General features: G+C 33.0%; 1 protein-coding gene and 1 non-coding gene across 2 annotated transcripts in view; one reads left to right on the top strand and one right to left on the bottom strand.

Annotated features, from left to right (window-relative positions):
• Positions 1-743: 743 nt before the first annotated feature.
• On the bottom strand, positions 744-866 carry LOC145265538 (U5 spliceosomal RNA). The gene has a single exon (XR_013864664.1). It is a non-coding gene; the product is annotated as a U5 spliceosomal RNA (small nuclear RNA).
• Positions 867-4,814: 3,948 nt separating this feature from the next.
• The window catches only part of LOC145263446 (uncharacterized), a 50,278-nt gene continuing 41,330 nt past the window's right edge, over positions 4,815-13,762 (top strand). The window contains exons 1-2 of the mRNA XM_080120399.1: positions 4,815-5,257; positions 11,707-12,108. Coding sequence (XP_079976525.1) covers positions 5,146-5,257; positions 11,707-12,108 — 514 coding nt within the window. The 5' untranslated portion in view covers positions 4,815-5,145. The remainder of the gene's footprint in view (positions 5,258-11,706; positions 12,109-13,762) is intronic.

The following is a 13,762-nucleotide window of genomic DNA, read 5'->3' as shown; positions in this document are numbered from 1 at the left end:
TTACAAATAAATTTACTATTTTACCATGTAAACTTAAACGTAATACGGAAATTAACGATGTAAAGAAATGCAGAAAGTATTAACAACTGTTTATTTCGATAATTTAAAACGCAAAAAAAAATTAGGTCGCTGAAAACGTACACAGTAAAAAAAATACGTTGTCAACAGGTCAAAGTTGATTTATTTGTGAGAAAATTGCGACAGTAAAAATACATGTCAACCAGTAGTAGTAATAGTAGGACAAGGAAGAGGAGGCGTAGTAGTAGTAGTAGTAGTAGTAGTAGTAAGAGGAGGAAGAGGTGGCGTAGTAGTAGTTGTAAAGAGGAGAAGTAATAGTAGTAGCAAGAAGAGGAGGCATAGTAGTAGTAGTAGGAGGAGGAGGAGGAGAGGAGGAGAGGAAGAGGAGGAGGAGGATAGTGCGCAAGCAAAAAAGCAGGAACTTCAGAGGTTTAGTATTATATAGATAGAGTTGCGATTTCAAAAATAAATAAATATATATATATATATATATATATATATATATATATATATATCAGACTTGGGTGCATTAGCTTGAATCGAAACCAAAAAAAGGAAAAAGATATATATATATATATATATATATATATATACATATATATATATATATATATATATATATATATATATATATATATATACATATATATATATATATATATATATATATATAGCATGTGTGTGTAATGATTATTTAAAGTTGTCTGTTTTTGGATTTACTTTTTACCCTACAGTTAAGTAGGGTTTCAAAAATAAGTCTATAGACTCATTGATTTGCTCCCGGACACGGAAATCTTTAGTAAAAGGCGAAAGATTTATCCGCAATTCATGACCGGAAACCAGAGTTGTACAATTTTACCATGGTTACGCTATAATATATATGCAGCTGCGCTTACGACTTACCACGATCTTGCTTTTAGCTTTTATGATAATTACAAATTTTATATAGTAAAGATTTTAGAAAATTATGCATAAAAACAATTATATATGTATTATAATTAAATTTCTTTATGAATTTGGGTAAATTAATTCATATTATTATTACAAAAATAACTTTTTTATGCAAAAAGTTTTTACCTCCTGTGGTGACCTTTACCTTTGTACTACAAAAGTAAACAGTAGCAACAATAAAAGCTAACTTTTAAAATTATTTCATTTCGACAAATTTATGCACTATTGATGTTGAAAGAGAATACTTGAATTAGTCGGTGATTTGCACCCAAACTTTGTTCTATCCTCTCTCAGTGAAGGAAAAATTATTTTCAATTTTTATTTATGTCCCAGCTGGGTAATCATCTTATTGTATACTAACTTTGTCTTAAAGGGAGGGGCAAGTAAACCAGGACAATCACAAATTATACGAATACGTAATTTTTTTTTTTTTTTAACTAAAACTCCTATCTAATATTGTTTAGATGTACGACCGTCGAGGACAACTTGGATTTTTCTCTTACTTAAGAAGGATTTAATTACATTATGTATTCTTCCAGTGATACCATATGATCTAATTTTTCTTTAGAAGACCATCGTGCCATACCCTGTCAAAAGCCTTATATATATATATATCTAGGGCTACCGCTCTACCCTCCCCTGTTTTGTCCAGTGAACGGTATATACGTTCAGAGATTACAGTTAGGATATCTGCTGTGGAACGAGTTTGCCTAAATCCATATTGTTTGTCGGTCAGGAGTTTAGCAGCTGTAAGGTGTTGGACTAGGGCTTGATTAATTAAGGACTCAAATATTTTGGCGAAACGCGGGAGAAGGCTAATGGGGCGATAATTTAATGGGTCAATTCTTTCACCAGAATTCTTGAAAACTGGTACCACGGAAGCGGTTTTCCAGCAGTCAGGAAAACAATTTGAAAATACTTTAAAACACGAAACAAACTCATTCATTTATTGCCTTTGGTAACAATTATTCAGTGACTGTTTTTTTTTTCACCATTTTTTCCGGCTAATTATTCTTAAAACTCGCTATAAAATCGATTTTCCGAGTACATTTTAGAGAGGGGTCTTCCAGCCTCTATAGTTTAAAATATGATCTAAGCACTACTCCTAATTTAAAAGGATGTATTCACTTGGTAAAACTAGAAAAGTTAACAGTCGAATATTGTCTAATTAAAAAAAAAAGCAACAACAACAAAATATATACCAAACGCAGTAGAATTTAATTATGTAGCAACCTGTATACTTTTAAAGTGGTGAAACTAAGTATGTTTGTTGATTTTTAATTAAAAAATATGTTGTTCAAAGTGGTTTTTACACACTGAGTAAAAAAATAAACAAATGACTGCTTAAAACGGTCGATATGCCGTAAAACAAAAACAACCAACCAAATAAAAAATAATTTTGTATCTTTCAAAAAATAAAATATAGTCACTTTTGAACAAGTTCTATGAATCCCTCGATAATTTCTTTGAGAATTGAAACCTAAAATAACAATCCTTCGTAATCGTAGGTTTGTCCGTGATCATAGGTATTCGCCTGTGACGTTAGCAGGTCACGTGATGGAGATTTCTGCTACTTATGAAATCCACAGTCATGTGCGTCTCTCCTAAATTTCAGAGGAAATAAATAACATCCTAGCAATCAGCTTTTCTCTTAGAACTTCAGTTTCAGCTATTTTGTTGTTAATGAAATCAACAACAGATGATTTAGAAGGGCAACAATAAGACATCCCCATAAACCAGAATAGTTGCGACCACTGATACTTATTTTCCATTCTCGCCTCTTTTGGGTGATTTTTACTGACTGACTTTCTACTATTGTAGTTTTTTTATTTGGCTTGAATCAACATCTCTGTTAATAGCATGATGTGACACCTGGACGCTACAGAAGTTGCATAATTAGTGCAACTCTTCCAAGATGACATTAATACATGCCGTTGCAATCAGATGTGCTGTGTCTCCTAGTACAGTCTCAAAAGCATGGAGGAGATTCAAGGAGACAGGTAGTTACTACAGGAGAGTTGGACAGAGCCGTAGAAGACCCTTAAATTCGCAGTAGGATCGATATCGGTGTAGAAACATGATGAGAACTGCCAGAGCTCTACAAAATAACCTCCAGCAGGCCATTGGTGTTAATGTTTTTGCGTGACATTTTCTTATTGGTTTATAGTGCCGTCGGGTATTATATGAAGTATACAAGCTCCAATATCATCTGAGCTTGCGTCACTCGTTACTATTATTTTCAGGTTTGGATCATAGTGTGTGTGAAAAGGATCCGTTGAGAAATTTGCGCGCACACACAAAAAAAAGACAAAAATCCCTCAATACAGCTTTGAGAAAGCGAGAGCGAAACCGGTCAGCTGACTTCGTCACTTTTTTCTTCTCTTCTCCTCTTCACCCCGTTTACTTTATTTTAAAACGTGTTTAATCATGAATTATAAAAGACTTCCCTTCATGATTGCGATATATGTGTGTGTGTGTGTGTGTGTGTGTGTGTGTGTGTGTGTGTGTGTGTGTGTGTGTGTGTGTGTGTGCAAAAAAGGGGGAAAGAAAATATTCCAAGAGTAGTAGATAAGGCTGCACTGAGTAACACGTCTGGGGGGCCAGAAAATTGAGGGAGTTACATAAAATTAGTTACCAGGAAATCTTTGGTATCCCAACGCGTATGGAGACCACAGTGCAGCTCAATATTCCGTAAATGGCGAATTTTCGTGTATTTTGAAATATTAGTTTGGGTTTCGATAATATGCATTTTGATATAGAATTATTTCAATAATCATTTTTTTATCGCTACATTTGACAATGGATATTTTCTTGTGTTTGTGTTTGTGTGTGTGTGTGTGTGTGTGTGTGTGTTTGCGTTGTTGTTGTTGTTGTTGTTGTTGTTGTTGATTTTATTTTTGTTAAGCACCTGCAAAAACTTAATTCAGATGATGATTTTGTTTTTAAAAATGTATTATTTATTGCATGATTTAAAATAAAAACTACTTTGAAACAGCTGTGAACACTTATAATACTTTTGTGTATGCTTTTATTTGGAACTTGATTTGAAAGCTGATTTGAATCGCCAAAATACACACACACACACATATTTATATATATATATATATTAGTGTTGGGACGATTATCAGAATCAGAATCGCGAATCTAAAAACGGAACTTTTTTGGGTATCGGAATTAGAAAAACAATTGTACCTATTTTGTTATACCAACATTTTTTAACTTGTTTTCTTTAATAAATTTCCATTTGCTTTATCAATTGTACTAATGATCAAATAAATACTGCTTGGTTTTAAACTACTAGTAAATCTTAAATTTATAGATTATCCGTCCTAATTTTATTTTTACATTTGCTGTAAAGTATGTGCACATATTACATGGACTTTTTACGGTAATTCGAAAAAAAAAGCAGCCACTCTATAGCTAAATACTAAAAAAAAAATTTTTAATCGGAATTAGTAATGGCATCGTGATTTTAGAACAGAATCGGTAATTGTATTTGAATCAGGGAAAATGTTGCAGTCGTCCCGTCACTAGTATATATATATATATATATATATATATATATATATATATATATATATATATATATATATATATATATATATATGAAATAATCCGAAAAGGGTTGAGAATCCGTAAAACAAAACAACCAAACCAACCTGACATAACCAGATCTGAATTTAAAATATGCAGTTCAGTAGATAATTCTTGCACCTGACAACAGGAAAGCAAATACCACAGAAATAGAGATATTTTCAGAAACAATGGTTTCTATTGTTCTTTCTTTTCTTTTGACTTCTCCCATTGTCAATCCTTATCTAGAATTCACTCATTGACACTGTTGTATGCATTCTTTTATATAAGCATATGAGATCGTTATTGACCTTCACTTGTGACCGCCTCCTCAAATTTACCAATTAAATCAAAAGAACAAAATTGCAACAGATTCTCTTTCTTTGGCACCAGATAATTCCAGATTATGTCTGTCAACAAAGATTAATTAATTTATGAAATGATATAGTATAGATATGTTTCTTGTGATTAGGATACATGAAAAGTAGATTGCTGACACTATAAATTGGGTAATAAATTCACGCTTGGCGCCAGTTCGTGCCGAATTCCGAGACATTTTAGTTGCAACATTTTAGAATAGCTGGCTGCTTCGAACGAAAATCCATGATGAAATTTTTAGTTGCAATTGCGATGATTTTCCTAACCGGGCTTAGCATAACATGGGCTGCGGCAATTAATTTGGGTGCTGATGAGGTTGTTCCAGAAGGAATGGACAGTAAGTATCAATTATTGTATTTGTTTATCCGTCTTTGTATATATTGTGATCGTATTTCTGACTACATCTTTACGTAAGATCTTGTTAAAGACAGATTACTCATTAAAATGTGGAATTTTTGTTTCTAAATGATTGTGGAGAATATTTAATTTTCATGTATGTGTGTATGTATGTATGTATGTATGTATGTATGTATGTATGTATGTATATGTGCATATGTGTGTGTGTGTGTGTGTGTGTGTGTGTGTGTGTGTGTGTGTGTGTGTGTGTGTGTGTGTGTGTGTGTGTGTGTGTAGTAGATTTTTGAAAAAGAAACGCGTAAAATCTGTATCTCTGATCTAAAGAGATTGGAAGACTTCTAAAATTTGGCTGATTATTTTCTTTAGTTTAAAATAAAATGTTTTAAATCAGAAGTGACAGGTGTCGTCCTTTTAATAATAGTTTTAGTAATTTTTAGTAATGAAAATCATCCAGTGGTTCTTCAAAGTCTATATGTATCCTGGACCATGGTTGTTCGGACTTTGGCATACCCTTTAATAGGCTTTAACGCGATTTTCTTTGAAGATAGGAATTACAATTTGAAATCATAACTAAATAAAATGGCTTCCATCTTAAACGGTTGGCAGTAAACGTGTGCAGTTCTTATTTGACTCATAGGTCGTTAGAAGAGGCTTGTGGTTTGTTTAAAGCGTAAAATGACTACCGTGCAAATAACAGTGAAATTTCGAGACTGCATCGATAATGCCAAAACCTTTCTTTATCTGAGAATAATGTTGTTTTTTCAGAGGGAAGCGGTGTTCTGGGTGCATAGGCAATTGATTCTTTTAGACCCAACTGGCATCTTATGTAGCAAACATGCGCCTTTACTGTTTTGGCTAGCATGACTATTCACTATGATATCTAGTTCCGGTTTTAAATGTGCAGGAAAAAGGTTTGATGTAAAGACGTTTTCCATTTCCTCAAACGCTGACTGACATTTGGTAGTCCATTGCCAACGTTTATCCCTTTTGAAAGGCTGGTTTAGTGGTGCAAGCAATTCATGCATTTTTGGAATAAAGCTCTGATAATAATTAGCGAATCCGGGTTTGTATTACTGTACACATAGATTCGAAAAAGTTGTCAAAAAACAAATATATAGCAAATAAATGTTATCAAAGGCAAGATAAGTTACTTTTCTACCAAACTGGATATAATTTTCGAGTTTTTATTCAATTTAACATGTTTATTCAGCTCGAAAAGCATACAGTGTTTAACGATATATTGGAAAATTCAAAATGGCGGCCGACTCTCTCTTTAACACGGTAAGTTCGGAAAAAGGTGTAATAAATAATAAACTAGACAAAATACTATTAAAAACCCACCAAATATATGTCAACTTATGTCACGGTAACATATATTGAGCGAATTTCTAACAGTATTTTGTCTAGTTTATTATTTATTACACCTTTTTCCGAACTTACCGTGTTAAAAAGAGAGTCGGCCGCCATTTTGAATTTTCCAATATATCGGTAAACACTGTATGCTTTTCGAACTGAATAAGCATGTTAAATTGAATAAAAACTCGAAAATTATATCCAGTTTGGTAGAAAAGTAACTTATCTTGCATTTGATAACATTTATTTGTTATATATTTGTTTTTTGACAACTTTTTCGAATCTATGTGTACAGTAATACAAACCCGCGAATCCTAAAAAAAACTTTTCAGTTGGGTGGTATTTCAGTATGCTGGCATGTTCCTTATAGCAGCGGCTCTATCGGGATACGGACGTCTGCCATTTTTATCAATTATGCGTCCCAAATATTTGATTTTTTGCTTTCTTAATTTTAAACCCAAGACCCTGTATTCATCTGAATACTTCGCATATATGGCCTTTATGCTGTTCCATGTTGTTACCGGCTATAATAATGTCGTCAAAATATGCGATGGCAAAGTGAAGGCCGCCTAACATAGTGTCCATAACCCGTTGAAAGATGGTAAGCGCGACCTTAAGCCCGAACGCTAGTCTTTTATATCTTTAAATACCTCAGAGCAATTTAGCACTCTCATTTTCGACCGGGATTTGGAAATATGCCTCGATTTTCGAAAAACACTTACGACATTTAGTTTTGTAAAGACTTCCTCTGAACTTGGTTAGGGGTAATGGAAGTCTTCTAATGACGCGTTCAGTCCAGTTGAAAAGTCTTCAGTAACACGGATTTCCTCCAATCTCTTTTTCGCGTAGACTGTGGGGGGCAGTCCACTAATTAAATTCAATGTTCGATATAATACGGACATTTTCCAGTCTGTCACGATCCTGGTCGATTTTTCTAGGGACGAAAATGGCACTTTGCATTTTAACGCTGATTTTATATTTTTTTTTAACCTTAGTACCGAGCTATTTTCGTACATTTCCTAATACAAGGTCCGAATACTCCTGTAACTTATTTTTTTTTTAAGTATGAGATTAAATTCTGTTTCAGATGGAATTGATTCTGCTTTTCTATAGAATATAGATATCGGCAGGTCCCATAAATTAAATTCATGTATCCAGTTCAAACCGAATAGGTTCGTGGTATTTTTTTAGTACATATTTTTTTAACTTTTAATTTTTCCCAATATAATCACGTTGGTTAAAAATTTGTGTGCCGCTAACGGCTCTTGCTACTTTGTGTGATCACAACATTGTGGGCCTATTCAATTTTTTCATGTATTTAAATTTAATATCTAAATGGCTGTACTTGAGTTAATTTATTGATCCAGAAATTTTACCGTCACACATTTACGTAACCCTTCCTCATTGTTTTCGATTTCCATGAAACACATCAAAGTTTTATTATAATTTTATTCCTCCAATGGGAACTTTTGTGGCCTATTGTTTTTACACGCCAAACATTTGTTTTCGAATATGGGCAGTCTTTAACGTAATGCAAATTTCCATTTCCCCATCGATTACAAGAGGACGGAATTTTCCTTTCTAAAAATTATTTTTAGATGTGTGCGGATATGCGTTGTTATTTTTTTAGCCTGTGTTTTATTTGTTACGTTCGTTTTCGATTGCTTGGCTACCTTTTTATATATGTGATGCCCGATTCGATATTCTTCAAGTCTTTTTTAATAATTTCTATACTCTGACAGTCTTCTGTTAATTGTTGTAGAGTTAAACTCGCTTCGTTTTCTAGCTTTGTTAGAACGCGTCTTCTGATTATAGCATCTCGATTTGATGTCAGTCCTTGCGCAAATATTAGACATTTAAAAGTGTATGCACTAAACTCTGAAATTTTAAATTCGTCGCAGTGTTTATTAACCAAGGCCACATATATTGCGAAGTAATTTTCATTGTTTTTCACTAGATTCAAGCATTTTCATCGTTCATGGAATAAAGAGACTTTTTGGTTAAAAAGTTATGTAAGAAGCTCCACCGTATCGGCGAAAATAGTTCCGAAGTATTACGTGGCGAAATAAAATCCACAGATTTATTGGATTCAGCCAAACTTTTTTGACTGTCTATAATAAAACAAAAAATTCTCGTATCTTCAATAGTAAGCTGAAAACGACTCTTGTTTAAAAGGTTACAAGGAAAACAGAACACGGAAATAGAGCAGCAAAATGTATTAACAAAACATGCAAATGTGTGAGTTGGTTGGTTTACTGGATATCGACTCCCACCTTACGGCCTTGTCTTCCGGTATTTATCGTGTATGGATCAATTCATTCGTAAGTAATACAGGTAGATTCGCCGCAACAGTTTTATGCCTGCTTGAACGACAGAACACAATTAAGAGATGCTACCGAAGCGCTCAGAAACTTCACACACTCTAAACGATAAATCTGTCAGTGAATTGAAAGTAATCGAGAGCGAATGAAAGATGGGATGAGTTAATTGGATGATAACCTAATGTGTTCGCTCTTATAATGATAGAAATACCAGTATTAATTTTCTATGGTTGTATCACACGCCGCCGCGCGGTATGTTTGTAACTGAACTATTTACTACAAATTTTGGTGTGTTTTTTCTTTCGTTCGTTCATATATTTCGAAGTTGGCCATGTTAAATAATTTCAGGAATTAAATGTCAGCATTCCCCGATGGACGCAATCGGGAATAAGCCACCACTCCCCACGAGTGAGGAGGCAATGCGTGTGAGGGTTTACTTCCTAGGACCAAGCCTGCTCATGCCTCACCCCAACCCTCAAAGTGCTTCAGTTCAAGTTCGTCTTTTAGAAAGCATTTAATATTTCCTTTGTTAGATTTGCATATTAGCTTGTTTCACCACATGCTGCATTGAAATAAAAACACCTTTGTCTGGCATTTATTTCTACAAGTGTGAAAATTTCACTAGTTTCATAATTTTGAACAACTTGGCTATTCTATTGGTTTACATTAGTGCTCCTGACGGGACAATTATCTTTTACTATAGCGTGCGTGGTAATCAAACCTCTCAAATGCACTTTTGATGTTAGGCTGTGTAAGGTGTTAACTTTGGTCAAATTTGCCTGCTCCTTCTTTCATCGGATTATTTCGATTATTGATTATCGATACTTATCGAAGACATTCTGATACAAAACTTATCTAAGAACACTGCCAGACCCATGAAGTACTTTCGTGTGAAATTTCATAAAAATCGGTCCCGCAGTTTTCGAGTCCATAAGGAACAAACTTACACACACACACAGACACAAAGTTCATTTTATATAATAGTAGTTGGCCCTCAAAGGCTAAAATGAAAAATGTTCAAAATAAAAAGTGATTTTGAGATTATAATGTTTTTTTTTATTTTCATGAGAAAACATTTTTAATTGATGATTGAAAAAAGTAAAACTCAGCAAGCACTAACTAAAATTAAGGAGGCACTAAAAGCACTACTAAAACCAACTTTTTGCCTTCCTCCTCCTTGAAGAGAAAAATTTTTTAAATAAAACAAATCATTAGAATACACAGGAGCGCTACTAAAAACGGCCAATGTGGTTATAAATATGATTATAGTTACATATTGTATATTTATATTTAAGTCGGTTTTTTAGCTCAATTAAGTTAAATTACATTTATTTGTAAAGAAAACACGTTAAAATAACTAAAAACAAAAAAAAATATTGTTAACTTTGTGTATTCTCTGAATAGAACCAGTGACTTTTAATATCGGACTAAAGAAAGGGCGGTCATTAAATAGGTAAGCAGACGAATGTTTTTTTTTTTAACTGGAAAGCAGAAACTGAATAGACGGTTTAAACGCCCAAGCAAGCGAGTTGATCTGATCTGAGTTTTATAATTATATAGATAGACTAACAGTATTACCCAGCCTTGCTCGGGGTTTGCTTTTATACTTATTTTGATATATATCTTTGGTAATTCCAATATTTTCTTTTTTTTTAATCCTAAAATTATTTTAGTAAATTTCGGTTATATTGACACCTTACTGATCAACGTAACCCCCACACAGTGGATGCAACGTGCCAGCAACAATCCAATTTCTCTGATTTGTCCCCTTAACATCTATTCTTCCAGCTCAAAACCAACTACTTTGGCGAGGTTTTGGGGGGGGGGAGTCCATGATTTCTTGAACCGTATGCGAAAGAACTCACAGGATCGACTATCTATTCGTTGTAAGAATTGATATGGTTGTCGCTGAATAGTTCTACAATTAGTCAACTGTGTCGATAAATTTCTTATCTTATGTTGCCGAGCATATTACTTGTGCTTGGTTGTTGGGGCCTATGTTTTGTTAAACCGACATATAAGAAACCTCTGAAATCACATTTTCACTAAATATGTGTGTAGACTGTGTTGCAAGTTTTTCGGAATCAGTTGCTTATTCAATGGACGTACAAAAACAGAAACAATTTACTTTTGCACTGCTACAAAACACGTAAATTTTCAAGTCTTATAAAATTCTTTGCAGTTAATGAAAAAAAATACATTTACAGACCACGTCATGCAAAAAACACGCTATCAACTTACCCACAGTAGAATTTTCACGGCCCGTTGTTCTATCATTGTTACTAAGTAACGGCATGGAAAAAATGGCCAGACTTATACACTAAAGTTCTGTAAACTTTTAAGAAAATCTGTTCAACAGTTTCGGATTCTATAAGGAACTCACACACACACAAAGTTGCATTTATATAATTTTAGAGATATAATCACGTTGACACACCGGTTCTCGTCAGATCACCGAAGTAAAGCAACGTTAGTACCATTTGGGAACTCTAGGCGCTGAATATGTACTCCGCTTATCCCGGCATTGTTTTCGGTCGTCCTTAACCTCTCTTTGCCACTGGTATTTAAGAACTCCGACTCAGGAGAGGTGTGGTTGGAGGTTGCGCAATTCTTACCACAAAAATTCCACACGCAGGCACTCTTACAATGGGTATCCATAGTCTGTCACAACTGAAGGAAGCTACAATATATATATATATATATATATATATATATATATATATATATATAAATTTTAATTTTTTTATAATTGTAGAGTTTAGAGAAAATCTGCAAAGCCTGCTTCATGAAGTTTCCCAGCAGATAAAAGAAAATGCCAACTTTAAGGATGCTGTAGATGTAGAGAGTTTTCTTCAGAAAAATCGAATTGATGCCGATCAAGTTTCCTTCCTATCTGAAGAAGAAGAAGAAGATGATGATGATGAAGTAGAAGAAGAGGAAGTAGTAGAAGAAGAAGATGATGACGATGAAGTAGAAGAAGAGGAAGTAGTAGAAGAAGAAGTAGTAGAAGAAGAAGAAGAGTTAACAAATGTTACACCTTCTGACGCCGAAAATAACCAATCGAACAAAACTGAGGAAATTGACGTTGTTTGCATTCGGAAGGGATTACTAGCGAGCTGCTGCGAACAAATGAAACTTATGCCAGTCAAATTTCATCGTAAGTATTTATAGTTCGTTTTTTTTTTTTTTGTTTGTTTTTTTTGTTTTTTTTGTTTTTTTGGGTGGGGGTTACTTATATACTTTCTTCGGGATGCTTTTATTTCGTGAAAATGTGCACAAACGTTGGACAGCTATCATAAACTATTATCAAAAATCGCAACGTGTAGGCATTGTACTACAAAGTACATCGATAAACATAAACATACATTAATAAAAATAGGTTTATTAATCTTATACAAAAGTAAAACTGAAAAGGCATAAATAGATTGCTTTAAGAATACGATAATACAAAATGAAGGCGAGGCAGAGACGAGCAGTTTACTACAACCTTAAAGAGAGTTGTAAGTATAATCAACTTACAGAATAAAAAAGAATTTGAGCATTAAAAAGAGAAAGAAAAGAATACAAACTATGCTAAATTACAGCCAAATTATAGGAGGTTAGATGAAAAGTACACAAGTTTCGTTCGTATAAAGAAATAATACTAAAAAATAATACTTACATTATTCACATCTATAATAAGAGAAACGAAAGCAATTATTTTTAACCGATGATGCTAAAACAATGTCGAAATGCTTGAAAAGATAGAAAACTATGTCATTAAAGGTAGGAGAAAGGCAACTAAAACTGGTCGGTCACGAGCAGCGGAAAATCTATAACGATGTCACGACTGAAATCAATACCTAAACTAAAAAGGCCAGCAAAGGGAGATAAATGCTAGGTAATCTCTTACGTTAAACAGAAGAACTAATAATATCTGAAAAATCCGTGCAATAAATATGACAGCCATAAGAATACGCTGATGCATTTTATGTCTATACGTTATCATTTTTCACATGCTTTTAAAAAATGAGATCCATGGTGATTGTTGATTGTTTGGTGTCGTTAAAGTAAAGAATTCTTTAAACATTTTAAAACTTACTGTTCTAAAAATCAAATTATCTTGTCCGGTTGACCAAAACTATACAACTTTAAATAAATAGATTTTAAAAAGTGATATTTATTTGAAAAATATTTACGTGACGATTATTTTTACGTTAACAAAAAAAAACAAAAAAAAAACAGAATATTTATTGTTTTAAAAAGAGAATTTTCTCGCTATAATTTTAAATAAATACACAGGTACATTCGCTTTATTATATATTATATACCAGCTAATCGCCAGAGGTTGCCCGGTCGTAAATATGCTTAAATATTATATTTTTATTAATTAAATAATTATCTTAATACAATTATTTATTTATTATTATAGACTCAATTATTTATCGATTATTATGTATTATATTATATCCAATATATACAAGGATTTTCAAAAGTAATATATATATATATATATATATATATATATATATATATATATATATATATATATACTAGCAAAAGTACCCGTCGTTGACTGGGTTTAAAAACAGACTACAGAAAATGGACTCTGATTTATGAATGTATGATAGGTTATGAAAAAGAAAGGTTGTAAAGAGATAGCTTCGAGTTTGGGGGTATCAAAACCGAAGCGAAATATGATGAAAGTAAAAATAAAATAGATAAACCCCATAATTTATTATACCATACCTGTTCACACTGAAACACTTATCACAATATTCTGTGGATCTATATTAAAAAAACTTTGTTAAACTTTGTGACATATTTCCATT

This window comes from Euprymna scolopes, chromosome 3, assembly GCF_053919585.1.
Source record: "Euprymna scolopes isolate OS-2025 chromosome 3, ASM5391958v1, whole genome shotgun sequence".
NCBI lineage: Eukaryota > Metazoa > Mollusca > Cephalopoda > Sepiida > Sepiolidae > Euprymna > Euprymna scolopes.
The sequence above is the reverse complement of the archived record's forward strand: the minus strand, read 5'-3'. Positions and strand labels throughout refer to the sequence as shown.